At 42.0% G+C, this 27,563-nt stretch overlaps 1 protein-coding gene across 5 annotated transcripts in view; it reads right to left on the bottom strand.

Moving 5' to 3' along the window:
* Positions 1–27,563, bottom strand: part of PTPRM (protein tyrosine phosphatase receptor type M) — a 671,212-nt gene that overhangs the window by 211,912 nt on the left and 431,737 nt on the right. For all 5 annotated transcript variants that reach the window (XM_055417180.2, XM_055417182.2, XM_055417181.2 and 2 more), the window contains one exon: positions 5,434–5,566. In XM_055417180.2, the coding sequence (XP_055273155.1) occupies positions 5,434–5,566 (133 nt within the window). The remainder of the gene's footprint in view (positions 1–5,433; positions 5,567–27,563) is intronic.

Raw genomic sequence — 27,563 nt, 5'->3', positions numbered from 1 at the left:
AGGTTTAGTAAGGGAATTACAGTTAATGTCAACTTACCTCCACTCACACACTGCAGACATCTCTTTAGAAAGTGGACTTTCATCATATTTTTCTCCCTTATCTTTTTGGTTTCATGATGTTTTTGGATATTCTTCCTACAGTATTGAATTTTTTTTTTTCTTGGTAGTTACACTGTTTATTAAATACAATAGAAAGATGCCAAATATTTAATGACATAAGCTGCATTACAAAAATGTTGTATAGCCGCTAAGTCATGTCTAACAAAAGATTGCGACCCCCTAGACTGTACCCCTCTAGGCTCCTCTGTCTGTGGGATTTCCCAGGCAAGAATACTAGAGTGGGTCGTCATTTCCTTCTCCAGGGAAGGATCTTTCTGACCCGGAGATCAAGCCCATGTCTCCTGCACTGGCAGGAAGGTTCTTTACCACTGAGCCACCTGGGAAGACCACATTTGCAAAATGCACATCTGTTAAAATGTTTTATGGAAAGGAGAGTGAGGTGTTGTGCTACAGAATGAAAACAGTCATATTTACTTATAACAGGAGTTCATGCAGTGGGAGAGCTAACATTTGCTATTTTGACCAAGACTGTGTATCTCTTTAATGATTTCCATTTTGTCAAAACTTCTGTAATTTCTATTTACCACAATGACTGAGACAGAAATATTACTGTAATTGATAAAAATGTTCTCAATTTCTAAAAGATCTATAGCAATTTTAGAAACAATAGTAAATATAATTAATCAGGATAAAAATCGATGGTGTTTATATACTAAATTCTGTCAAACATGTTATTGAGATAAATTATTCCTTATGAAAAAACGTTGAAAATGTAGGCATTTTCATTTATACAAATATATTTAATTATACAGGGATGAAAATGATAAAAACTAAGTATCTTCTCCTCAACTTACATTAATTTTGAGTGTGTTGTCATGTGACTCTGCAGGAGATTTTTTTATTTCATAGATATTCATCTTAACACCCTTTCTTAACATTTGCTGCATCAAAATACTGCATCCTCAAGAGAACTGGGAAGGGGAAAATACTAAGAAACTGTTTTGCCTAAAGAATAAAATAAATAAAAATACATGTAAAGGTTTTTTTTTTTCATGTAAAGGTTTTGTAAAGGGAATTAAGGAAAGTAGGTTTGTTTTCTAGGTCAGGCTCCAGTATATAAATATTCACAAACAGGTAACAACTAGCCTAATTTGTGATAGGTTATAAAACATTATAGCTAAATAAAACTGAAGGTCATCTCAGTTTTTAGTCATTATGGCTTGGGTGTGAAAGGATTCCATGAATTAGTATGAGCTGAACAGATTCTGGGCTTCCCTGGTAACTCAGCTGGTAAAGAATCCGCCTGCAATGCGGGTGACCTGGATTCGATCGTTGGTTGGTAAGATCCCCTGCAGAAGGGAACGGTTACCCATTCCAGTATTCTGTCCTGGAGAATTCCATAGACTGTACAGTCCATAGGGTGCAAAGAGAACAGATTTTACAGGTTCTGTTCCAGGCCTACCTTCAGTAACTAATTTTTAGAGAAGGCTGGCCCTTCAGAAGCCCACACGATCTTAGTTAAGAAAATAACTGGCAACATCTTCAAGGGAAACTTGCTGTTTCCCCCTCCCAAGAGCTCAGGCCCACGTGGCCCAGCACACTGACCCACCCAGATGGTCACTACTGATCTTCCTCGGCAGCACAGACTTCCGCCTGTATTCCCAGAAGTTCTGACGCGTTTGCTTCACCCACATATTTTCCTTGGCTCAGGCTGTCTGTATGACCTATGACACAAGCGCATGTTGGCAACTGAGTCTAGCCTGGGCAGGAGTGGGTCTCCCAGTTTGATAAGCACTGGCTTGAACCAGCAAACATGACCAACACTACAATGAAAGCCAGCTCTTTCCCGCTCATTCTCTCTCATTTCATCTTTCTGCTGCTCCCCCTTTAACTGAGTACCTACTGTATGACAACAGGCAACACGTGGCCGAAAGATGAACCTTCACAGCCAACACTCCACGGAGACTTGAATCCACTGCAGAAAGTGAGCTTGGGAGGAGTGACTGGGTATGTTCACAGCATGAGGTACGTAAGGAGCCCTCACTGCCCTTGTAGGACGCCAGCTGGGTAGCTGTGTCACCATCAGCTGCCACGTAATAGAAAGCCTGAGAGTTTGGGATTGGGAGGGGCTTCAGATGCGGTTGAGTACAGTTTGCTCAACTTACAGATGAATAAACTAAGGGGCAAAGAAGTTCAGAATCACAGAGTTGGTTAAAATACAGATCCAGGAATTCCAAATTTAAACTCCCTGTCTGCTTGTTCCGTATCAGTAACTCTCCAGCCACTTACCTGTGATTACTATCATGTTTTACCTGATCTGTTAAAAACACATTTAAAATTTTAGGCTTCAATTTGGAGGGAAAACCCTGAACAATCAGAAGTTTTCAGAATTTCTATTAACTAGGACAGTCTGAACCATATGATTGTTCAGGTCAAAATCTTAAAAGTTTCTGACAAATTTGCCTTACAAGGCAGCATATTCTATATTTCAGAAAGAGCAAATACCAAAGTGGCACATGCTGTGAAAATAACCCTTTTAAGGCTATCATCTAGTAAATAATCATGCAAATTTGATAGGAGTTATTGGAATTTAGTCTAAAGTTGTATCAAGGCCGTATGTTACCATTGGCAATTTCTTCAAATGCATAATTTATAACATAACCTCTGTGTCTGCCTGAGAGTCCAAGGTAGAATAATAAATTAATCCAGCAGAAGCAGACCCTTGGAGGATGAATTAACATTTAGCTAAGGTCATGAGGGCAACTGGATTGGTGGTTTCAGGCAATTCCTCATGGAGAACTTGCCAGATGACACAAAAATCCAACATGTTCCCGTGACTAAAAGTCAACTCTCCAAAACGCTTAGTTTGAATATCTAGGCATGCAAGGGCCTAGGGCTGCTTAGAGTTTATACTGGATCATATTTTAAAAAAATAGTACAAACGACCAGTACCAAAGATAAGCTTTCTATATAAACATTGAGGTTGGAGAGAACAAGAGCTTCCAGGAGAAAGTGGATGAGGGGTGATGAAGAAGTAAAAGAGGAAGAAAAAGAGATGGAAGGGAGAAAGAAATAGAGACGGACAGCTAGAGATGCGGAGAAGACAAAGGAAAGGAAGCCGGGGATAAGCGAAGCGAAGAGGGAGGAGGCTCCCAGCCACAAGGTAAAGAAGTTCTGGGGGTGGGATGACTACAGCATGTGACTGTAGTTAATATCACTATTACAAGTAAGTAAGTAATTAAGAAAGTGTTAATCGCTCAGTTGGGTCCGACTCTTTGCAGCCCCATGGACTGTAGCCCACCAGTATCCTCTGTCCATAGGATTTCCCGGGCAAGAATACTGGTCTGGGTTGCAGTTCCCTTCTCCAGGGGAATCTTTCCTGACCCAAGAATCAAACCTGGGTCTCCAGCATTGCAGGCAGATTCTTTACCATCTGAGCCTCTATGTATATACAACACTACAGTGCTATATATTTAAAAGCTGCTAAGAGAGTGGATCACAAAAGTTCTCAACACAAGAAAGAATATTTTAAAAATGGAGTGAAATTAAATGATGTGTGACCGAGAAAGGAAGAAAAGGTGGATGACGAGAGGGAGGAGGAGCTGAAGTGATGGGTACCAGTGAGGCCTGTATGAGCCAGGACAGAGCCTCGCCCTGAGGCTTCACCGGACCAGTAAACAAAATACAAAAGAAGAAGCAAGGAAAGCTGTATATGCATGCCTATACATTTGGATATTAGCTCACACCTTAAATATCCCTGTGACCCAAGGTTTGACCTTTACCCTCGACCTCCTTCTGACAGTCGCCCTGAGCGCCCACGTTCGAGCCCCAGCTTCAGCTGGGCACACGTGGATGGACATCTCCGATTGTGGACAGTACTGCATGCCAACACACCCCACCTGCCCAGGGGATGTGTCCACTCTATGGCACAGGAAGACTGGACATAAAAGTGTAGAGCTGAGCTCCCCTCTTCATGCCCCATATGTCCTAGCTCGTATACACCCCACGACTAGGGGAGTGGGGACACCCCCACCAATGGCCACGCCAACAACAGGCTCTTTGTGGGTTACTTCGGCTCCCCAGATCGGCCTACAAGTGGCTGCAACCTCCTGACATTTCTAAAGTTGCTGGTCGTCCTGCCTCGAGCCTTTTTCTCTCCTTGCTGGGTTCAAGCTTAACACTGAGTGATCTTTCTAACAGAAAAAGCACATCCTGTTACTACCTGCTTAAAGGCCACCAGTGGACTTAACGACCAGGTCCAGCTCCTCAGGTGACAGACAAGACCTCCCTGACTTGGCTTTGTCAGTCTCTCAGTCTGCACTTCTTGTCATCTATAACCCTGCTCACACTCTATCGTTGTTTTAAATTTTTTTTAAAATTGAAGTTGGCTGATTTACAATGTTGTGTTAATGTCTGCTGTATAGCAATGTGATGGTTCTTTACATGTGTGTGTATATATATATATATATATATATATATATATATATACACGTTCAATATATTCTTTTTCATGTTCTTTTCCATTATGGTTTATCACAGGATATTGAATATAGTTTCCTGTGCTATACAGTAGGATGTAATTGTTTATAACTAATTGTAAACAACATAAAAAATGGATAATTTATCTTAGGGCTTCTTGCCATCTATCTTTTATGTTGATCATTTTTATATAAACTGAACACTGTATTATTAAGCAAGTTCTCATTTCCACAAGACAAAAGAGATTGCGTATTTTTCATGTATTGGAGGTGACGAGGGCTTTCTGCAGCCATACGTGTTTTTCTCCTCCCTTGACCACCCCTGGCTAGAAAGGGCAACCTTACTACACCCAACATGCTACCGTCCTTGTCCTCATGTGTCCACGCCCTGAGTCGCTGTCTGGCTGATCCTGAGAGTTCCTTTCTCGTGGGATATTGTGCTGTTTAATCCCCTAACACGGTGCTTGCATATAACGCAGGGCCAAGAAACTCCGTCATTGTCATTATCTTCCTTATCATGAGAAGGAGAAGTCTCTTTTCTTGTATCCTCAAGATCTATTCTGTTGGTAATAAGTATTAATACTGAACATTTCCTGGTGGACAAGTGATTTTACTGATTCTGCTGAGCTTTAAGTACCAGCTGGTGGGAAAACACCTGATCCTTAACGCTGACCTAGCACAAGAAGCTCTTCACAGTCACACAAAATCACAGCTGCGGACTCCAAATGTTTTCCCATAACCTTGACTGCTACATGATGCAAAATACGAACCACCAGAGCCACAGGTGTGGCTCAGTCATCCAAGACAACGGACTAACAGAACACTTTCATGCACAAGAAGCCTCTGGGCCAACAGTGGGCCAGAAGCACCTGCATGGCAACAGCCAGGGGCTCACCTTTTCTTCATCACCAGCACGACCCCGAGAAATATGATCACAAACAACAGGATGCCTGCGATGACCCCCGCAATCTTGACTGTGTGGTCTGTCTGCTTCTCGGGTTCTGGGACTGGTTTTGGAGTGGCGGCTCCTGCAGGAGGTGGGAAGACAAGAAAAGAGACACGGTGGGTAAGGGAGAATAAAAACATTAGCTTTTTAAATTTTCGCCGCCTTTAACAGAGTTGTAAGACTTATCGGAGCCAGCAGACAGGCAGGCTTTGATTTTTTTCAGCAGCTTTCACAGGCGCTGAAAGGGGTGTAATTGTTCTCATTGTTCTTCCATATTTCACTAAACCTCAACACAAGTTAGAAAGCACACCCACGCCTGACCCTTTTATGAGAGACTCTTCTCAAACACAGTTTTTAAAATATTTTTATTATCTCTATGGGCTCCCTGATCTTTCTGCCTTTTTAAAAACTTGCTAACAACACAATAGACATCCTCAGCCTTTATCCAAATTTGATTTGCTGGAACATTTCCCCCAATTATTTTTCATAAATGAAGCAGTAATTCCATAACATATTAGCCCAAACACCTGGAGAGGGGAGATAAGCTCACTTACTGTGCATTTTACCAGCAATTGTTTTTTTAAACACAATAGAGGTAACCCCCCCCCCCGCCCCCTCGCCTTTGAAAAGCTAAATCTAGGTCACATCTGGTAGGACTCACATCTGCAAAGACTCCTTCTAAGCAATTTATTCACAAAGTGGGAAGCAACCGACAGTCACACTACTGTCGCCCACATTTGGTATCTGTTTAAATGAGATAACCAGGGCCTGCCAGTAGCTACTGTCTTAGCTCTCCCACTTCCCAATCACCGTCCGTCCTGTTTACACTGTAGTGCAATGGAATGTCAAACCTGTGTCTGATGAAATATCCATTACCTCTGCTAAATGAGTTTGGGATGAAAAATATTAGGATTCTAACGTTCTGTTCACTTAACAGAATCTACTTTCTAAGGGCTTCTCCCTTTTTCATCAGAACACGACAGCCCTCGGCATCTGAGCCATCACGTCCCTCTCCCTGTTGATATAGCTCATTGGGAAAGTGACGATTTTATGTCCAAATCTCCCACATTATAATTTTCTTCTTGTTGGTAAAAATGAAATGAACACTGACTCTTGGTACCAACCTTTTCTACCCTTCCACTGGGTTTTGCATTTATGGTTCATCTGATTCTTGAAAAACTTAACCATCATTCTGTCCTATGTGCTCTACATGGGGCTTGGTCTGAGTCACAGCAGGGAAGTCAGGGGTCAGACTATAAACTTGCCATCTGTTTCCATTGGGAAAGTATAAACGCTTCTTTAAAAAGTTATTCATATTAAGATTTTATATGAGACTCTGGACCCTGAACATGGCTATGGCCATGGACAGATGGAACTGGTCAAGATCAGGGAAACACAATGCAGGAGTCACCACAGCCTGAGGCTCCACCCATGTGTTCTTTCCAATCCAACTGACGGCAGAGTAGTCGTGATGCAAAAATCACACCTTATTAGTACAAGCCCTTCTGGACAGAATGACTCTTTACAGGACATTTTTATCTCTGACCACTTCAGGGAGATGTCCTGCTATTCTGTTTGAAAGAATGTCCCTCGAACAGGTGTCAGATGAAGCTAGCAGATATCACTGTTACCATTTTTTATTGTAATAACATCTGAAGTATACACCCCAATACTGGAACACATAGCCAAGTGGTAGATTTTGAGGATAGTACTTCTTTAACTAAACTTCTAAGAAAAAATTTAAGTCAAAATGTGTATGTTTTAAAAAATGAATAATAGGCAAAAACAGCCATCCATGTAAATATAACATAGCTCAAATTCACAAAACTGACAAAAAGCCCAATGGTTTTCGATTTTGATTTTTTAAATATAATTTGAAAACTTAAAAAAAAAATCTATTTGGTTTTATTCTTCCAAATGCTGGCATACTGGAAGCCACTCCATTTATCTCACTAGAGATAGATTACAAGTTCTCCAGGTATACTTTCTCCCATCCAAGTACTAACCAGGCCAGACCCTGCTTTGCTTCTGAGATCAGACGAGATCGGGTGTGTTCAGAGTGGTATGGTGGTAGACTACTTTCTAAACAAATGATTCTCTAAGTTTTTTGTAGCTAAATTATGCCAATAAATACTCAGGGAATAAATTATTTAGAAAAACTGGATATGGCTTAAAAATTTAAATATGAACAATTACAAGGATTGTAAACACTCCATGAGAAGAGTTGGTCGTGTGAATGGTCTCAGGTCTGCTTCTGTTAACTAACTAGTCTCGTTGTACTTTAGCCTCTTCTCTAAGCTGCGTGAGAACCGGGCTGTGACTCTGCCCATCCTGGGGTCAGGGAGACATCAGCCCAGCGACCCCTCATTTCCTGAAGCAAAAGGCGAGTGCCTGCTGTGCAGCCGGCGAAGCTCAGCATCGTCGTTACTTAGCACTTACTTGTTTCATGTTGAAGGCCAAGAAAATGTGATGTTCAGGCTCCACGGGACACAGGGGCAAGGTGATCATGGCAGGAATCGTGCAAAATGGGGGAGCAACTCAAAAAGGGTGAGGAGGGCCGCCCTGCAGGTTTGCCCACAGAGTCACTGGCTTACTACCTGGATGAAGGGGCTGAGTGAGGAGTCTGGGTTTACAGCTACTCTGGAGAAGCATCAACATAAACACAAACTGGGCTGAAATAAATCACGACCCCAGGACGACCTCACGCAAGTGTGTCATTAACTGCAGGTTCCCTCGGGGACAAACCATCCCTGCCTTCTCCGCGCTCTGCCCTCCATCCTGCCCGAAATGGACCTGCTTCTGTCCCTCCCCCTCAAGACGCTCTTCTCTCCCCTTTGTCCCTTTGGAAACCTGGGGCTGTGACCTGTCAGTCAGCCACAGACAGGATAACCTGTGACAGAAGGTGGCTGCAGTTGGTAGCTTGTTTCTTTCCCCCTGGGGCTTCCCTGGTAGCTCAGTTGGTAAAGAATCCACCTGCAATGCAGGAGACCCCAGTTTGATTCCTGGGTCAGGAAGATCTGCTGGAGAAGGGATAGGCTACCCACTCCAGTATTCTCGGGCTTCCCTTGTGGCTCAGCTGGTAAAGAATCTGCCTACAATGTGGGAGACCTGGGTTCAATCCCTGGGTTGGGAAGATCCTCTGAAGAACGGTAAAGGCTATCCACTCCAGTATTCTGGCCTGGAGAATTCCATGGACTAAACAGTCCATGGGATCGCAAAGAGTCAGATGGGACTGAGCTACTTCACTCACTTCTTTCCCCCTTACCCAAATACGAACTGCTTGGCAAGAGGTTTTTTTTTTAACAATATTTTCCCCTTGTCTTGTTATTTTCATGCCAGGTTTCTAATGTTACAACCTTTCATTCCTTTTTTTTCTTGGTATAAATTTGAATTCTTCATGGAAAGGCATTTTTTTTTCCTCTTCTACTGTGTATTCCACTTAGAGGTTACTGCACGTGTAGCTCCTTTTGAAGAGAATAAATTCAAATGTATGCATCTAAAAGTGTGTATTATGTGGGCTTGGACATAGTCACTAAAATGATAAATATGCTAAATATTTCAGGGGGAAGGAGGCTGAATACCACCTCCACAAAGGTACAGGTTGCTGACTCCTAGTGACAGCTCCAGGTGTACTGTTCTAATGACCAAGAAGAGCTTTTCAAAAAAAAAAAAAAAAAGGATGGTGTTCCAGTGAACCTGCGCTATTTAAGGTTTCAGATATAACATCCAATGTGAAAAAAATCTCAAAAGAAAAGGAGTGATTATCCACGGCAGTGGTTGGTTGGTTTTCAACTTGGCAGGAACCAGTCTGTCTTGGCCCAGTGTTGGATGCTAAATTCAGTAACAGAAGCTCGCCAGGTTGAGAACTGGATGTACTCAGCCTTTGGCTCTAGGGTCTGGGCCCAGTTCTGACCACTACACAGACCGTACAAACCTCCCCTGGAGGCCCATGATGCCAGCCCAGCAGGATATGAAGTAGGTGTTGGGCATAAAGTGGAGAAATCTAGACTCGGGGCAAACATTTGGGGGTTGCCAGGTGATATTTAAAGCCATGAGACTGCAGGGGGGTGCTTGGGAGGTGAACCAAGAGGATGGGTCATGAGGACCAGTAATGGGGACAAAAAAGAGCTGTGATCGAGGGAGGATGGAGAGGGAGGAGGAAGTCAGTGTGATACGGAGCCAGAGAGGAGCGTGGGGAGCCAGGAAAACTGCTCTTTTTTAAGATGGGAGAAATGAAGGCGCTTTGAATGGGATACTTCTGGTCCCCTGGAGGGGAAAAAGTTGATGATGCAGGAGGGAAAGGAGATGCCTGTTGGAATAATGAGCTTGATGGGAGAGGGAGGCATGGGCCTGGAGAGGGTCATACAGAGAGGTAAGGGGATGAGGGCCTAGGGAAGACGGGGGAGCTGGACACCAGAGCTTTATAAGAAAAAGGGCCTCGTGAGATGAATCCTGGTGATCTCAAAGCAGGTGGCAATGGAGATGTGAGGGTTGCAGTGGGCTGGGAGTTTATCCAGGAGCACAGAGCAGGCCCCCTCCTCCCTCCTCATAACTAGAAGAAGAAGGAGAAGGGAAGAGGAGGAGAAAAGGCAGAGGGTGACACGGCTCCGAGTTCCATCCTAAGTGATCCATGAGCCATCAGAGGCGGGAGTGTCCCTGGGACAGACACGAACGGACGCTTGCTTGACCCATCCCTGGGATGCAGTCAAGCCTGGTTTTCAGTCTCAAATAAACAGCTCCTCCTGTGCTTCAGAACCCATAACGAGGCCCTGCAGGACACTCGAGATGAACAAGATGAGTGACAGTTCACCTTTCTCTGCCAGACACAAGAGGCTGAGAGAGGTACCACGTCTGAGCTTCAAAACCCAGCTGGAGAAGAGAAAGACATTCTGTGTGGAGAGCAGTGAAGGCTACTGCCTCCCTGGGCCAGGGGCCCGCAGTGTCTGGTCCAAGGGGGTGATTGGAACTACAACGAGGCAGGGACTCAAGAAAGGCACCCACTGGCCACACACAGGCCCTCTGGTCTGAGAGCCGGGCACTGGATGCCAGCACTGCTCATGGATATGCCCGGCCAGCTTCCTGGTGGCAGAACCGGTGTGTGGGTTCAATGCCTGCACTGAATTCAAACAACAAAATACTTCATTCACACAACGTGCAAGACCAAATACCAAAATTCCACTCATTTGTGGTTGGGGGAGAGAAAAAAGGGTCAGGAACAGCCATCCTGGGAAGGTGCTGAAAAGAGAAACAGGAGGTTGAGAAACCTTATGAGAAAAAATGAAATGGAAACATGTGAGAATATTGTTTCTCAGAGTATGTTTCAAAGAGCACTGGTCCTCAAAGATGTTCCAAAATGTCCATCGAGGAAGCCTCAGCCACTTTGGACTAGCATTTTATGACTTTATGGAATAGAGAATCTATTTCAATTAATTTTCATAGTATTTTTTTTTCACCTTTTGCAGAGATCTTTTCTTTTTCTTATAAATAGAAACACCCAGTTTTAAAGATTATTGTAGTTCACTCAAGTCTTATTGCTCAGAAAATTAGAATTCCTTGTCATCTGGGTTTGGTTTTTCCGGCTGTACCTTGATATTATTACAGATAATCACGAAATATCGCCAAGATTTTTCATTTAAATTATACCTCACTGTTTCTCTTTCTGGGAATGCAAAGTCAATCAGCACCCCTGGTATAATCTCTGCTCACATTTTATGTATTGTTTGTAACCTGATTATGCTTTGGAATTTATAACTCTTCCCTTGTACCTAATTTCCACTGCAGGGCACACAGAGCTTGTACGACGTACAAGTAATAATCAGAAACATAATTTTTCATATAAAACTGAGACGCTGGATTGTTTGATATATACCGTCTCTAAAAAATTAATCTACTTTTTTATTTTTGTTCTAATTTCATGACAGTTACTGCTCTCATTGATTGATGGGTCTACATCCTGTGGGTAAGATGATCTATCAAATCCTGATCACTTATTCTCTGGGCACTAGAAGTTTCCAGAGAATTATGAGTGCCATTACTGGTCTGATGAAATGGCTTTATTTCTTCCATTTGCATTTCTCAAATCACGGTCAAGAGTGAACTGCTTGTCAATAAGATGGCAACAGCTGTGTTCACCTTTCATACAAACTGAATAATCAATAAAGGGAATGTGAATGGGTGATTTTGAGGATATTATCAGTTAAGAGTGTATATTTCCAACAGCTTGTTTGAAACTAAACTTTGAAGGCATTAAAACAAAACTCTATCTTGGGTTGAAGGATAGTCACCTAACACCAGGTCAGTTTACCTCCCTACCCAATCTCTAAAAATTAAAAACACACTGTATTTTCTTCATCTGTCTTCCCACTGCCACGGACCTGGTTTATTTCTTTTCTGTATTTTGTACTTGTCTCCTAGGGAGACATCCCATCTAGCCTCTTGCACACTGATTTTCATAAAGAACAGGCCTAATCAGCTCACTCTTTCATTTAAAAAACAAAGCCAAACCCCAAAAGCCTACAAATGCTTATTTCAAAAGGCAGTTGGGCCTCCCATTAGCTGACTCCCAACTCTTTCCCAAACTTTATGCTTCTTCTCTTTTGATTTTCCTACAACCACCTGTGCTCCAACTAAACAGAGATGCCCAGTACTCTCCTCCCCCTCTAGCTCCACAGCCAACATCTCCCTTCTCAGGACCTTTGCTGCTGTTCCATGGACCCGTCCCCTCTTATACATCATAGATTCATAGAAGGCCTTTGAAGGCCTCCTTGTCTTTCAAAGGCCAGTGAGCCCAGCACCGTCCCTGTGGCTTTGCAGGAAGTACTCTCTCTCCTACTGAACTGCTGGAGCACCTCCTTGTCACCCCTCTTGACTATTTCAACTGCAAGTTCCATTATTTGGGTAAGCCCTTTATATTACATCTTAACATAAGTTCCTTGGGACGAAGATGGTTTTAGTTTTTAGTCTTCACATGACCTGGCCCAGTGTCTTATTATGTGCCTGAAGTTCATGCTGAATCAAAGCTCTCTCACAATAAATCTCACTTTAATTTTTCCTTCTTTGTCATTTGCACTCTTTTCAAAGCCAGCCTATTCTTTTTCCATTTGCACTAGAGTTCCCAGACATAGGGCGATGAGTATAAAAGGAAAGAAAACAGAGGAAAAACTAGAAATGTAAAGACAAGCCCTATTTTGTGGTCTTTCCTCTGCCTATTCCCAACATTTATCGAGGGCTCACTAAGATAAACGGGGTCTGTGGCTGCCTTTAAAAGACCTTCCATGGCCATTAAGACAATACCCTGAGAAAGACAGACCATCTGAGCCTGGGCTCCAGGGACTGTGCCTGAGACAGCCAGAGCACAGGAGGTGTTCCTCAGGAGGTTGATGACAGATAAAAGTCTTTGCCAATAAATTTACTGACCAAACTTTCATCAATGATAAAATGAGATTACAAGAAAGAAAGAGCATGAAAATAAATACTAGTGGCAAAATGTTATATTTCCAGCACCAAAGCAGTGAAATATATATCCATCAATGACGAGAAAGTTAACTGGGTACATATCAGGGAGTCAGGAAATGAGTATCTGTCAACAATAAAGTGTTATGAAATCAATACTTGTAATGATTAAGTAGCTGTAGACCATTTTTCATGATCATATGTCGAATTTGCTTTAGAAGTCTTTAAAGGAGCCAAAATTTATGTTGGAGAGTAATTACAAAGGTCTGGGACTTTTAAGAAAGCGAAAAAGGAGAAATTTCTAAGATAATGCTACTATGATTAAAATTATTATAAGTTTATTTAATAAAATGTTTATATCATTCCTATGACCTTACTTTAGAAGCATTTTCTAACTTCTTTGTTACTCAGAGAAGAAATAAGGTAGAAATCTGAAAATTCCCTTTTTTAAGCCTTTAAACTGGCCAAAAGACAAACATAACTCACTCTGATGGAGTGTGTGCATGCGCATATTTGTATGTAAATATACACCAATATCTAAAGAAATTATTCAAAGACACATAAGAAGTACCCACTAAACTGACAATATCACACACTTTATCATGTTTCCTATGAAGTTAGACACTAACTTGAGTTAAAAACAACAAAAACCACCGCAAGGACAGTACATATGCAAAAATTCCAGACAAAAATTGGTATGCCAATATATGTTTTGACCAAGAACTCTAACTTGAGTAAACTGTGATAATTAATAACAGGCCACAATTAATAACTGCATCATTAGCAATACCAATAAGTACTTTATACAGATTGAACTGAACATCAATTACAGTGCTAGGGTGATGTATGGCTTGGGATGTTTACTGGAGGAAATGGGAAAACTCATCAGAGATCCTGACAGATGTGTTGAACACATGTCATTTATTAACTCCCAGGCAGGTGCCAGGCTGATTTTCAAAAGATGTTTCTCAGAGACAGTCACTCACTCTTCAAAATGAAAACAACATGTGGAAGAAAACTTATGTGGCTTCACCTTCCCTTGCCAACTGCTCTATATTTTTCCAACTTCATAGCAAGTGTCTGAAAAAGGTACTCAATGAGATCATCTATCATCCCTCTAGATAGAGTTCTGCTAAAGTGCGTCGTCTCGGGCTCCCTTGAGAACTGGCGTAACCAAAGGACGAGCACAAAGAGAGGTGTTCACATCGACACCAAGGACAGTGAGGAGGGGCGATGGAGCCCCAGTGGCCAGGACAACAAAGGGGAGCCTGGTGCTTTATTCCATGCACTGGGCCACAGGGAGGTGCAGAATAGGTTAGACACTGCTCTGGGCTATTACAGCTTCAAATAAAGCAGCTGTCTTTGAAAATGTGGTTGATTTTTTTTTTTTTCATCACTAGCATCATCACCATTGTCACCACTAGCAAGAGAATATAGCTTAGTTCTGATGCACCTATATCTCAAAGTCAGGCAAGTGGGAAATACCACCCGTGGGGGAACTCATCATGGGTCGCGACATATAAGAAAATAATCAGATTCCTCCTACACTCTGGGGCTCCTGGAGACCCCAGCAGCCACATGGTATTCATGGAAATAATACCCTACCTAGCATCAAGAAAGCCATTTATTTTCTGGGAAGTTCAATTTTGCCTTCAAGCTTGGGAGGAGCAGTGGCCTGGATTAATTCCCATGGGCTTCTGAAAGTCCTAGGAGGCATTAACAATCCTTTATCAGGACAACAGTGAGTAACAGTCATGACAGAAAGTTACCAGCACCTGCCAACTCCTCTGCCTTGGTCCTGACTCAGCTGCTGAAAGGCCCTTTACACATGTCATTGGGGTAATTCTCCCACTGCCCTCCTGGGGTTAAGAAGCAGTATTCTCCATGTTTTATAGACATAGAAGCTGAGACTTGGAATTTAAGAGATTTGCCCAAGAAGTCTGATCTCACGACCTTGTATCTCAAGCAGATACTTTCTGAAATAGGTGCGTGGGATCCATACTTTCCCTGAGGACTGCCCTACTGAATCTAGGACAGAGACTCTGAGGCCCAGATTCCTGTCTGAAGTGTTTGAAAACAGCCCTAGGAAGAGTGCCATGTGGTTCAGAAGATGACCTGGAGTCTAAACTCTAGGGCTTTCCCCGCTCCCTCCAAGCTGGTCAAAGGGAAGCCATGACTCTTATAATGATCCACCATTTGTCCCCAAGAGTCAGGTGGGCGAGGACAAGAAGGAGCCTTATCCTAAGTGGTCGATCATTGGCTTCAAGTTTCTTTGTAATCTGTTGCCTGATTTTTTTGAATATAGCATGTAAACAGTGCCTGTTCCTCGATGATATACTGATGTTTAATACAAACAATGTTTTAAATGATTTACCATCAAGGAAAGTGGTACCCCTGCCCTGAACCCAGTACCACCCCCTTCTGGGGGCTTCTTCAGTGGCTCAGCAGCAAAGAATCTTCCTGCCAATGCAGGAGATGTGAGTTCAATCCCTGGGTTGGGAAGATTCCCCGGAGAAGGAAATAGCAAACCACTCCAATATTCTTGCCTGGGAAATCCCATGGACAGAGGAGCCTGGCAGGTTACAGTTCATGGGGTCACAAAGATTCAGACACAACTGAAGCAACTTAGCATGCATGCACACATGTGGTCCCTAAGCTAGAAACGCCATGGCTTGAGAAGGAATCAGACATTCAAAGCCAAACCCAAGATTCTCTTACATGAAAATAATGACAATTCTAAAAGCAGTGCATTTGTGTGCCTGTCTGTTGCAGAGGTGGTGGTTAACAGGCTAGAATTTTAGGAGTCAATCTTTTTATAGACTCCAGGTCTCCCTGTCAGCCCTCTGGAGACACTGATATTGAACAAGTTTTGATACTGATATAATCAAAAGGGTAAATAAGATGAGGCACTTGGATTGAAAGGACTGAGTTTTTTCAACTTTCTGGACTTTCCTTTGATTATTAATACAAGGTCAGCAGTGTATTTAAAACAATAATTCTCTCTCCAGAAAAGAGTTCTGTTTCTCTGAGCTCTACCCTTTAAGCTTTCTGGATTTGCTGCCTCAACATCTGGCTCTGTTAAGACATTGGGGGAAATTCTGACTTCTTTTCCATTCTGACTCAATATATTGGATCACACCCATGAATACTTTAAAAAACCTCTCACGAATACTAAGCATTTTACAGTATTCAAAAAAAGCTTATTTACAAGAGAGACTAGTCCAAAGTCAACCAAAAAGCACAGCAGTAAGACATGGCCCTTTGCCTGCAAATTCTCAGTGGAATTCACTGGTTTCTTAGACATGAAGCTGTTGGAGTTCATCTTGATGCTTTCTGTTCTAAATTGTGGTAATGTTTTTCTAAGGCAAGTGAAGGGCTAAAAATGAAAGTAAGCACGACTGGTATTTCAACAAGAGTTAATGAACGATTATGTTGTCTAGTTCCATGCTAGCCACTGAGGTAAAAGGAAAGACCTGGTAAAACAGCTATTGTCATTCAGCCTTAATAAATATTTTAAAAATATCCAAAGGGAAAGTGGGTGTGGGGTATATAGGAACTTTTTATTATCTTTGCAATAATCCTGTAAACCTAAAACTGTTTTTTTAAAAAGTTTATTTAAAAAATAAATTAAAATATCCAGGCCTTTTCCATGTTAACTAACATCAAATATGAACCAATATAATTTTACTATAAAATTGATACTATATATTCCTTATAGGAGAGGCAAGAATAACTTAACTCATTTACATAAAATCTTTCATGCAAAGCCTCTATTTTTTAAAACTACAAGCATTGTTTTCTCCCCAGTATTTTGCATCTTTTACCAAAATCTTCATTTATTTTAAGATCAAACCTTTACCTTCAGCATTCATTTTGGGTATGCATAATGCATGAGATTAATAACAAAATTAAAAGGTAGATTTCCTAAAATATAAATTTCAATTTATGCTTTTCAAGCCAGGAAGCTCTGTGCCTTAAGCAAATAAAAGGCACTTAAATGCATTGCTTTAGTTTCCTTTATCACACTGCTGATGGAAAGAGAAAACACAAAAGGATACTGAAAAATTAAATTGCTCTCCTGCTTTGAAAATCTTTTACATAGAAATTCCAAAGTTTATGTGGTAAAAATGGAAAAAGCAACACTATTTCAGTGCAATATATATCCTTTAAATTGTATTATTTTTGAAACCAAATGCTTGACATTTGACTCAGTATTTCCTTACAAAAATGACGAGGAAAAAGGAACAGAATTTCCCATGGCAGCCCTGTATCCTCTCACCATTTTCTTGTAACTATACCATTTTATAGATGAAACTGCCATAGCGAAATGACAAATATAACACATAAAAGAACAAAAAAGGGCAATAAATCACCAGTGACACTACAGCCTATTAAAATGCATTCAGCTGGTGTTGCAGGAAGAATAGAAATCTCCCTTCACTTTACATTCTTCTGTCTGAAAAGGTAAGTTTAGAATTCTCAAGCAACACTTCTAAGAGATGCTGAGATTCTAACCAAATTTCTCACATTAACTGTTCACACTGGCCTCCAAAACATACAGCACTGATACCCCTGGTCACTGTTTACTATGAAATGCCCAAGGTGGGGCATGTGAATTGCTAATCCTCCATACCAAAACAATATAGAATTTGAATAAAGCCAGGACACCTCACTAGCTGGAAAACGGTAGGTCTTATTCAGCCACTATTTCCAATATCTGCTTAATGAAGAGTTTGGCATTTTAATTCATAAGGAAGTCTAATGGAGGCATTTTCTTTGCTTAATTTTCTCCCAAAATTCCCTCGAAAGGTTAAGTTGAAGCTCCTGAGACTGAAAATGTCTCTGGAATCATATGATACTACATTTTAGAGCATGACTGAGTATATGCGTATGTTAACTTAGTTCATGATGCACTTACTGTATTACAAAGAGCCCCAGATACTGGTACATTCATTGAAGTGGGATAATTACTGGACTACTTAATGTCAGTCTTAACAATGATGGTAAATATAAGTAAAGAGTTCACGCTACATTTGCTTGAATTCCCATCTCTTAACACAGAGCTGGTTACACATCAAACTTTCCAAGGAGGTAAGAGGCTCTTCAATGTGATGGATGAACCAAACGACCTCCTGTCCTAAAGCATCGATGGTAGATGCTCAGTCCTACAGCCAAGGGCTTCAGAGACTGAAACGCTGTGACTTACCTCTATCAGAATTAAATAAAAGTGCTGGATGGGAGTCTTGGCATTGGAGGGCCGTGGGACACTGTACCTCCCTGGTCCTAGACCTGACAGTAGGGACAGGAGCTTCTTTGTGGGGGATGCTATTTTTTAAAAAGTGGTGTGGAAATTAGCTCACACCTGTAAGGCAATTACATCTTTTCCAAGTGAATTCATTCTATCAAAAAATGAGACCTGGTATCTGAATGCCTTTCAAGTGCCCAGCTCTGAGTGGCAGGTTGAGGAAAGTATAAAGAGATATAAAATATAGCCCTTGGAGTAGTAGATACAAATATTTCCACACCTATTTCACAGTAGACACAGGTAACTATCTCCAGTACAACACGTCGTAAGTCTAATGACTGAACTCTTGAAAGGGCCAGGTACAACTGCCTGCAATTGAAGATAGTGAGATTTTATCTCAGGGCCTGAATATTACTGAGCTTTATTATCCTTTTTGTTCTTGGCCAGTTTTGATTCATACAAAGACCCCAGTAAACAGCACTCAAAACACATGAGGTGGAGACCTGAGGCCAGATGCTGAAGGAAACCACCCCGTCTTGAAGGTCTACAAAGTGCCCCCATGACCTATGTGAACCTGTGCCTGAAGTTTCCATCACGTCTGCTTTCACGCTGATGATAGATGATCAACAGCCCAGGGCAGGAACTCCGACTGAATCGGCTTCCTGGCATTTAGCTCTTCTAGTCACACCCGCTCAGCCTGCTCTTTTCCTCCACTCCTGCTCACAAAGGGCACCAAGGACCCACTGGCGGGGTCTGAGGCCGAGAAGTGGGCAGATGCAGCCTGAGACGGGGAACAAGACAGGTAACGCAGGTGTGAGCGGGCTGGCCGCTCTCCAAACGGTGACGTCAAAGTGAAACCTTTCTATGACTCGTGCCAAAAGAAATGGCCGATTAAAACTGTGCTTTTGTAAACACGAGTCTGAAAAATCACGAGTCTGTTTTATTTGCAATGGAAAGGGCGACTAAATTAGAAACTTATACTTCAGGTGAGAACTGAATATAAGACAGTACGGCCTTTCTGTGAGAAAGTAATTGCTTATCTAATGATGAAAGCAGCCTAATGCTTCTGAAAAAAAGCTGGACCTCTGTCCTGGACACACTTCAGGCCAACTCTGGAGTAATTTCTAGGTGGATTCAAGAGCCAAGCAGAGAAAATACCCAGAATTCAGGGTCCTGGCTGAATGACCTAAAGGATGAGGAGACTTCTCAGGCAGAACAAGCTCTGGAGGGGCCGGCGGGCTGGTGTGGTGGGGAGCCTCTGCCACCACTTAGGCAGGGGGCGGTCACTGAGGGCCAGGCCATGGTACAGACTCTAGGATGAGTCAGCCTGTTCCTGACTTCTGCTTCTCCAGCAACACTTGGAAGGACAAGTAGCCAAGAAGGCAGGCTGTGGGGTTACCTTGGGAATCAGTGGACAGGTGGAGTTGGACCTCTGCCCAGGATCTAGAACAGAAGGTCCTCCATAAACAAACGCTGCAGCGTCTTCGTTCCTCAGTGGGGACCTGCTTCACTAGCTTCCATGTGTTATGTGTTGTTCAGCTGCTCAGGCGTGTCTGACTCTGCGACTCCATGGACTGCAGCATGCCAGGCTTCCAGGTCCTTCACCATCTCCCTGAGTTTGCTCAAACTCATGTCCATTGAGTCGGTGATGCCATCCAATCATCTCATCCTCTGTCGTCCCCTTCTCCTTCTGCCCTCAATCTTTCCCAGCATCATGGTCTTTTCCAATGAGTCAGCTCTTTGCATCAGGTGGCCAAAGTATTGAACCTTCAGCTTTAGCATCAGTCTCTTCAATGAGTATTCAGGGCTGATTTCCTTTAGGATTGACTGGTTCAATCTCCGTGCTGCTCAAGGGACTCTGAATAGTCTTCTCCAGCACCACAGTTCAAAAGCATCCATGTGGTATATGTGACATTAAAAAAAGATCTCTGTCTGCTTTAAGAGTCACATGAAGGAGGAAGAGAAATTCCTTGGGGCTTATTTCTTGAGAGCTTTGCTGATATACTGACAAAGATTCTCTCCATGGCCAAAGCCTAGCCAGGCTCTTCTGAGCCCCTCTGGCACAAAGGAACATGTGTGTCCTGAGGATGATGTCCAGAAAAGGCTGATCACACACTCTCATGTCTTTTTCCATATGTCACCAGTCCAGTGAGTCACTGCTGCTCCCTCGGGAAGGAGGTGGAGTGACAAAGATGCTGCTCTGGGACGAAACCCCAGGAGGCTCCTCTGAGTCTCTTTCCACCAGGCCCCCACCTGGGCCCACAGAGACTTGAACAAAGACGAACATAATTTCTAACAGATCAATGCTGCATCCCTTGGGAACTCTAGGCCCCTCAAAGTACCTGCCTCAGAAACTCAAGGCTACCCGAAGAACTGACTATGGATTCCAGAGACCCCTGAGGACAGGGTCCCAGCTCCTAGCTTCTGTGTGATGAAAGAAGCCTGATAGACGCCAGTCAGATGGTGCCAGATGGTGTCATATGGACCAGCGTTTCATCTCCCTGACCCTACTGAGTCCCCATCACCTGCTCCCCACTCTTTCATCGTTCCTGTAAGGTCCCAGTCACCTCTGAGCAAGTCAGACTATAGCTCAGCTCAGTCCCTTACAAGTTAGTAGTTACTGAATAAAATCTGTTTTCACCACTTTGGCTGATGTTGGGCTGTGTTTATCTTTGACAGTACGGGCATCTGGTACATGTATCTTTTTCAAAACTTCAAATTTTATGTTGAAACAACTGTTGGCTAGTTCTCTATTATTTTTAGTACTAATTATATCTAGCAAGTAATTCTCCATGGTCTGACATATCTCAATTGTACTCAAATCCCAGAAGTCACTTTGTTTATAAACATTCTACTATATGGATCTTATCATTTTAAGATGTAGGGCTTAACCAAAACAGATGATAAAAAGTATTTGTTGAAGGAACTCATTCTCCACAGCATCTCAGAGCTGACCAGGGTTTTAAATCCTAAAGAGAAATATCTTAATATAAAATAAACAGCCTAGAGTTATTTATAAAGTGAAGTAAAAAAAAAAATCTTAAAGAGAAATATCTAGCATGTGCAGTTGTTACTTTCTTCCCAAAGCGGTTCTATATCACAGACAATTAATAAAGGAACTAAGAGAACCAAGTAGAAAGCAGAAGTGTTTCCAGTTTCTAGAATTTTCTCTGTGTGCTCTCATTAGAGTATGAATTTTGAGGTAAGACAGGACCTTTATTCCAATTATATATTCTGTTCCCTTTCACAATTTCCTAACTATTGTGGTTTAGTAAAGTGTTGTTGTTTTTTTTAAACTGTGGGTTATAACCTAGTAGTGGGAAATGAAATCAGCTTAGTAGGTAGCAACTAAATTTTTTTTTAATAAAGATGAAACAGAATAAGATAGGACAGAACAGAACAGGTCAGAGTGCAGCTCATCCAGGGAGCAGCACTGGTAGGACAATTTCTAAATCTTCTGCTTCAGTTAAATGTCTGCGTCTGTGTGTATACGGGTGGTTGATGTATTCTTACAGTTGACTGAGTCAAAGATTTTTAAGAAACAGCCCCAGTGCGATGCCAGACCAGCATCCTGCATCTGAGCTCCATTCATTTAGTGAATTAAGCCAGCTCACACTCATGGGCTACTTGGTTGTGTCTGACATGGACCCCCGGTGACATGGCCGGGGGTCAGGTCAGCGGGTTACTTATGCTCTCTGTGCTAGAGAAGGAAGGGGGCATACTATATACACTGAGGCGGACCAAGCCAGCATGGATTACATTCCGGGATCCAGGCTGTGGAAGACTCATTGTCTTATCACAGTTTCCTCTACCTACAGCATCTGACAGCATTTGTAGGAGCAAAACATCAGCACAATTAAAACAAAACAGACCAGAAAACTGCTGAAGACATCATTCAGAATGCATCCCTTGTGATTTCCTGCTGACTTCTGGAAGGGCCTGCATTGATCTGGTCAACACTGTGTCAGAGATGTGAAAGATTCAGAAGAGCCCATGGACCATTTTCTAATCAACTCTACACCACTAGAAAGACCAAAATTCGTGTCCGTGCCCCACATTGCTACAAAGCTGTTGCCTCTTCTCAACTGTGCAACAAGAGTGAGAGTCATTTTTCATCCATAAAAGCACGTGTGTGTAGGTTTTGGTGTCACATGTACAAATATGTCTGATGCTAAGAGTCTGGGCAACCCTAGAAAGTAAATGTATTTGTGGGAGTCAGTGCCCTCCCTTGACCTGGCACACAGAAGGTGCTCGATTAATGTTGATCAGTGATTGACTGAATGAACTCTCAAGCTTCAGTACAACTCATGAATAAATCTATTAAAAAAGACAGAGAACACAAGCTACTTGCTATCCAATGGATTGGCTGATGCAAATGGAAAAACAACAAAAAAATTAACTGAGCGAATTTATCTGGGTAAGAGGAACCATCACCAACAGCAGCAGGAAGTACTATAAAAAACGACAAGAGTAGGTTTGCACTAGTTTTGGGGGGCTTATTCTAACACTCCGCCATTTTCATCCCTAATAAACCAAAGTAAATGCTGGCGATCACCTACAGCCCTTAAAAGAATGGCTACCATATACTTCAGCTACGTGTGTTTCCCCTGCAGACTAGTTCCAAAATAATAAGGTGCCCTGGATCAGAAAGCCTCATGAAAGAGGCTGATTAGTGAGGTGTCTTCTTAATCATGCAAGTTTTAGAAAGAACATGATATTCAAAATGTCCCTTACTTCATTCCTAGTAAACAATGGGCTAAACTCAAAGGTAGTGGTGTTAGGGAAAATCTCAAAAAGGGTTATTTAACTGTATTTCCTACAGGTACTGGTTTTACAATAGTGGGGCTGACCTGTTTTTAGTGTTTGCTGGCCAGAGACTGGTGTCAACTCAGACAATGGAGAGGTCAGGTGATGGACACTGAACCCTATGCAGAGAACCAAGGGCCAGGCCTGACATGTAAAGGTTTTCGGAGGAGAAGATCTATATAAGAAAAGACATGATCCCCTAAGGAAATTTACTGTTGGGAGGAACACGTCACACATTCAGGATAAGAGCATGTCTGCGACAATCAGAATTTCACCCAGTAAAAGAGACCTGCTTAAAAGAAACTTGAAAGCCAGGGCAGCAGAACTGTTAACAAGCTTATAGCTTTTAGGCTTTGAAACAGAGGCCTGAAAATATGTATGGAATTACAGCAGGGAGAGAAGTAAAATTATCCTAAATTTCTTTAAGAAGCAGTCTATAGTTTTCCTGAGTCTCAGCTGCATGAATTTCCAAAATACTAAGCTCACAGAACAGTTTAAACCTCCATCAAAAATTCTTACTATGAGTTAAGCCTTACTTTTTTCCCCCTGAATGGAAGGGTATATTCCTTGATTTCATACACACAAAACAGTTGCAGGAGTGGGAAATCCTATGGAGAACAGCTGTGCTTCTTACTTGGCTTGCGTCATGCCTACAACTCATGCAATGAACTCCCACACTGGTGATTCTCTGAAAGCAGACTTAGAGTCCTGCCCACGTGATGGTGTTAGAAATCTTGATGATGGCGTGCTTATCTAGGACCAAAGCTAGTCTTCTGGCATGCTCTAACTACTCACCTTTGATGTGCAGGAATCTACCGGATTCCTTTCCTATGTGAGTTTATGTTTGTCCACACACCTTTAGAGGGATGGACAAGCTAACTCCTCCTGGTACAAAGAAGCAGCAGTTCAATTACGAGACTTTCAGCCATTCAGTTTTTTAAAAACTTCAATAAATTATTCAGTGCATTTGACTTGCAGATTTGTCTCTGCTGTCTATAAACAGTGTGCTTTGAAACAAGGATCTGTAAGGAATGTAATCGACTCTGCTCTGCTGGTGGGAACTCAAAAAACCATCTGCGTCACCCAGTTTCGAGTGGCTTCATTTAATGAAGGCAGACGAGCCTGTGGATTGCTAAATGCGTGTGCAAACTAGACCCTGCAAGGTGAAAACAGACCTCTCATGCTCAAATCTCGACGCCTTTCTAGATTAATGTGGATAACTGGGGAAACATCTTTATGTGTTTTGATAGAGATTGACTTTGATAGCACTGCCCTGGCAAATCCAGCAAATTTCATTCCGTATAACGTTAAGCTAGAGAGGAGTATACAGACAGACAGACAGACAGACAATGAGGTCATGCGGCGGGGCTGTGCTGGATGCAGGGGACATAAGTGCACACAGAACAATGAGCACACCATGGCATCAACGCGGGCACACGTCGGCACCGAGAGCCGGAGACACTGTCAACGGGCCTTAAAGCGAAGGAGAGATGCAGAGGGGAGACAAAGCTGAGGAAAATGAGCAGGAGATGGGCAAGATGACTCGTCTGTACTTGAACGTCTGACCTGTCAGCTGGTCGTCGCCTGCGGCAGGGGCGATGCGAATATGAGGTGTCGTAAGCTGAGTCACGATTATCGCAGCTATGGCAAAGGAAGATCCCCAGGTCAGCATGCATGAGGGAAGAAAAAGCCAGACTGAAGCTAGGCTAGCAAGGAGAATCTCCATCCGCATATCACATCGTCTCAACTTTCTTCCAACAACAACAAAAAGAGAAGGAAAAGAGAAAACCACCACAGCAAGCTGTTGAATGTTCTGAATTCGTTTCCCTTAACAGGCTTTCATCAGGCAGGTAGCTTTCTATGACATAGTTGCAAGCTTGGGCTGAGATTCTGGTTAAATTGACTACAGGAGAAAAATAAAAGCAAAAAGTAAAAACATTAACTCTAAAGAAAGAGCTAGACTGAATAGTGTCTTTAACTGCTACTGAGTAGCGGGTTGAAAGATTCATTGCAAATTCTGATGATCCAAACTTGCAGCTTTCAAAATGTATTAGGTTATTTAAAATTCTTCTGCTTAAATCACAATATTTGCTAAAATCACCTTTGTGGCGAATACTATCTTCCCTCACTAAAGACATTTTTATGTTGAGAAATCTCTCTGATCACTAAATTTTGTGTAGAGCATTTCCATTTAGGAAGTTTATTTTGTCACATTCAGGGAGATGAAAAAAAAAATGCATCTCAAAACACCAGTTGAAAACAAAAAGACTAATCACTGCCTTTGCTCTAGTTATCATGGTTAACATGTGACCAGAGGAGTGATTAAGAGCCTTGAAGAAGAGCAGGCGGGCTGCTCAGTTTGCCTGAACAGCTCAGCAGCTGAGTTTAAATGGTTAACATTTATGACACACAGATATTGAAAAAAAAAGAAAATTAAAACGTCAGTTCTAACATGATACAGCTGGAAAATGATGCAAAGAAAAAATATTGGAGAATTAAGAACAGGCTTACATGAACGATTACTAATTTACACGGAACAGCCTGGGTGCTGTTAGAAATGTGGCAATGAGTCAGGGACATAGATCATCTACCATCTGCAGACAATTAAACCCAAAACTGCCGGTGCATAATATTTTGAAATATCCCTCTGCACCATTCAACTAGTGCTTCTCCTTATAACCAAACAGAAGCAGCCACTGGCTTTAAAAGTGGTATCATTGTCTTTCACATGTTATTAATGAAAACTTTTTAGTGTTGCTCGGTGATATGAGTAAACTTAACAGTTTGGTGAGAGAAGGGAGAACCCTCAAAGTATTACAAAGAAATTTTGTTTTTGGTTTGACACAGCATGTGATTTTGTGTACTGATGTAATGAATTGCAAATAGTAAAATGATATTTCTAAGACTCGTGACAAAGTTGGTACCAATTCCAAGTTTATACACAGAACGCTTGCTTGGTCATACATACTGGTGTTCAACCAACATTCCTGTGAGGTTTTCCATTAACTACAGGAAAATCTGACCCACTCTACTTCTAAGAAAAATTATATTGTATCCATAAAAACTGAACATCTGTCCGATACTGAAATTGGTAAACGATAATGAACAAAAAGATTTTTGAGAAGACTTATGTCAGGCAGCCATGCATTCACAACTCAAAGGAAGGTAAGCTGAAACCTGTGGCTCAAAACTCATGGAAAAGTCCAGGATTTTCTATCTGATTATGTTCTACTTTGTAAAATGTTCCTTTGTGACCATTATTCTTAGTTACAAGGGACCTCTTGACTTTATTACAAATTACTATAATTTTGAAACTGCAATATTTTGGCCACCTCATGCGACGAGTTGACTCACTGGAAAAGACTCTGATGCTGGGAAAGGTTGGGGGCGGGAGGAGAAGGGGACGACCGAGAATGAGATGGCTGGATGGCATCACTGACTCTGTGGACATGAGTTTGAGTGAACTCCGGGAGTTGGTGATGGACAGGTAGGCCTGGCGTGCTGTGATTCATGGGGTCGCAGAGAGTCGGACACGACTGAGCGACTGAACTGAACTGAACTATAAAATAGGGGTAAGCCAGCCCCCGCTTGCCTTTGCAAATAAAGTTTTATTGGCACAAGGCCATGTTCCTTGTTCACCCATGATGATGACTGCTCATGCACACAGGGCTGAGGGACTGAAATGGAGATGCTGTGGGTTGGTCGGGAAGCCTAAGATATTTACTGTCTACTCTTTACAGGAAAACTGGCTGTACTATGTCTTAAATACCAAAAGAATCCACTATAGAAGGGAATACCGCTAAATCCCCATGGTGCTGATCAACTTAGGGTCTCCTTTAGGTACAAAGGTTCATACAGTACAGTAAACATCACACCGGTGTATCAATTGCTGAGGTGGGGTCTTCTGGAATTTGATCAATCAGCAGTCACCAGACTAGGTTTTATTAACTCTAGGGTTCCTTGAGAAGTGAGTTTGGGTCAAATAAATTTAGAAACTTTGGGGTTGAACAAAGCTATAAACAGGTTTCTTTTTCTTAGGAACTTCTTGGGACCCTTAATACACTCAAGACATATATCATGAAGACTGTTTCAGATTAAGAAAAGGGAATATTTTCTCTGTAAAACACAGAGCGGCAAATGTGTATCATATTTACGTTTCTATTTCTAAATCCATAGCTAAATGATAGCAGATTAGCATATATGAGCAGCCTTGCTATATAATTTGTTTTCTCGCGTGCTGAGTATGAGTAATTAAAAGGAATCTTAATTAGCTTTACGTCTCGACAGACATTCTTTTCAGTTCTTCTTTTCAGTGTACTTCCATTCTGTAGCACTGTGGCCTAGAAAGGATGGCATTTCTTTGAACAAAACAGTGAACAGAAAAACAGTCTAGAGGAACTTCTCAAAGAGCCTAGTGATTAAAAAAAGAAACATTCACATTTCTGAATATAGTTAGAAATTGTATCAGAACAATAGAAATCCTTCAAAGTTTCCTGAAGGTCTCCCAGCACAGCACACTGCCATACAAATGTAAGTTAAAGACTACACTTAGAAACAGTGGAGCATTTGTGCACAG

This window comes from Moschus berezovskii, chromosome 28 (genome assembly GCF_049115385.1).
Source record: "Moschus berezovskii isolate FMDL1 chromosome 28, NW_MosBer_1.0, whole genome shotgun sequence".
Taxonomy (NCBI): domain Eukaryota; kingdom Metazoa; phylum Chordata; class Mammalia; order Artiodactyla; family Moschidae; genus Moschus; species Moschus berezovskii.
The sequence above is the reverse complement of the archived record's forward strand: the minus strand, read 5'-3'. Positions and strand labels throughout refer to the sequence as shown.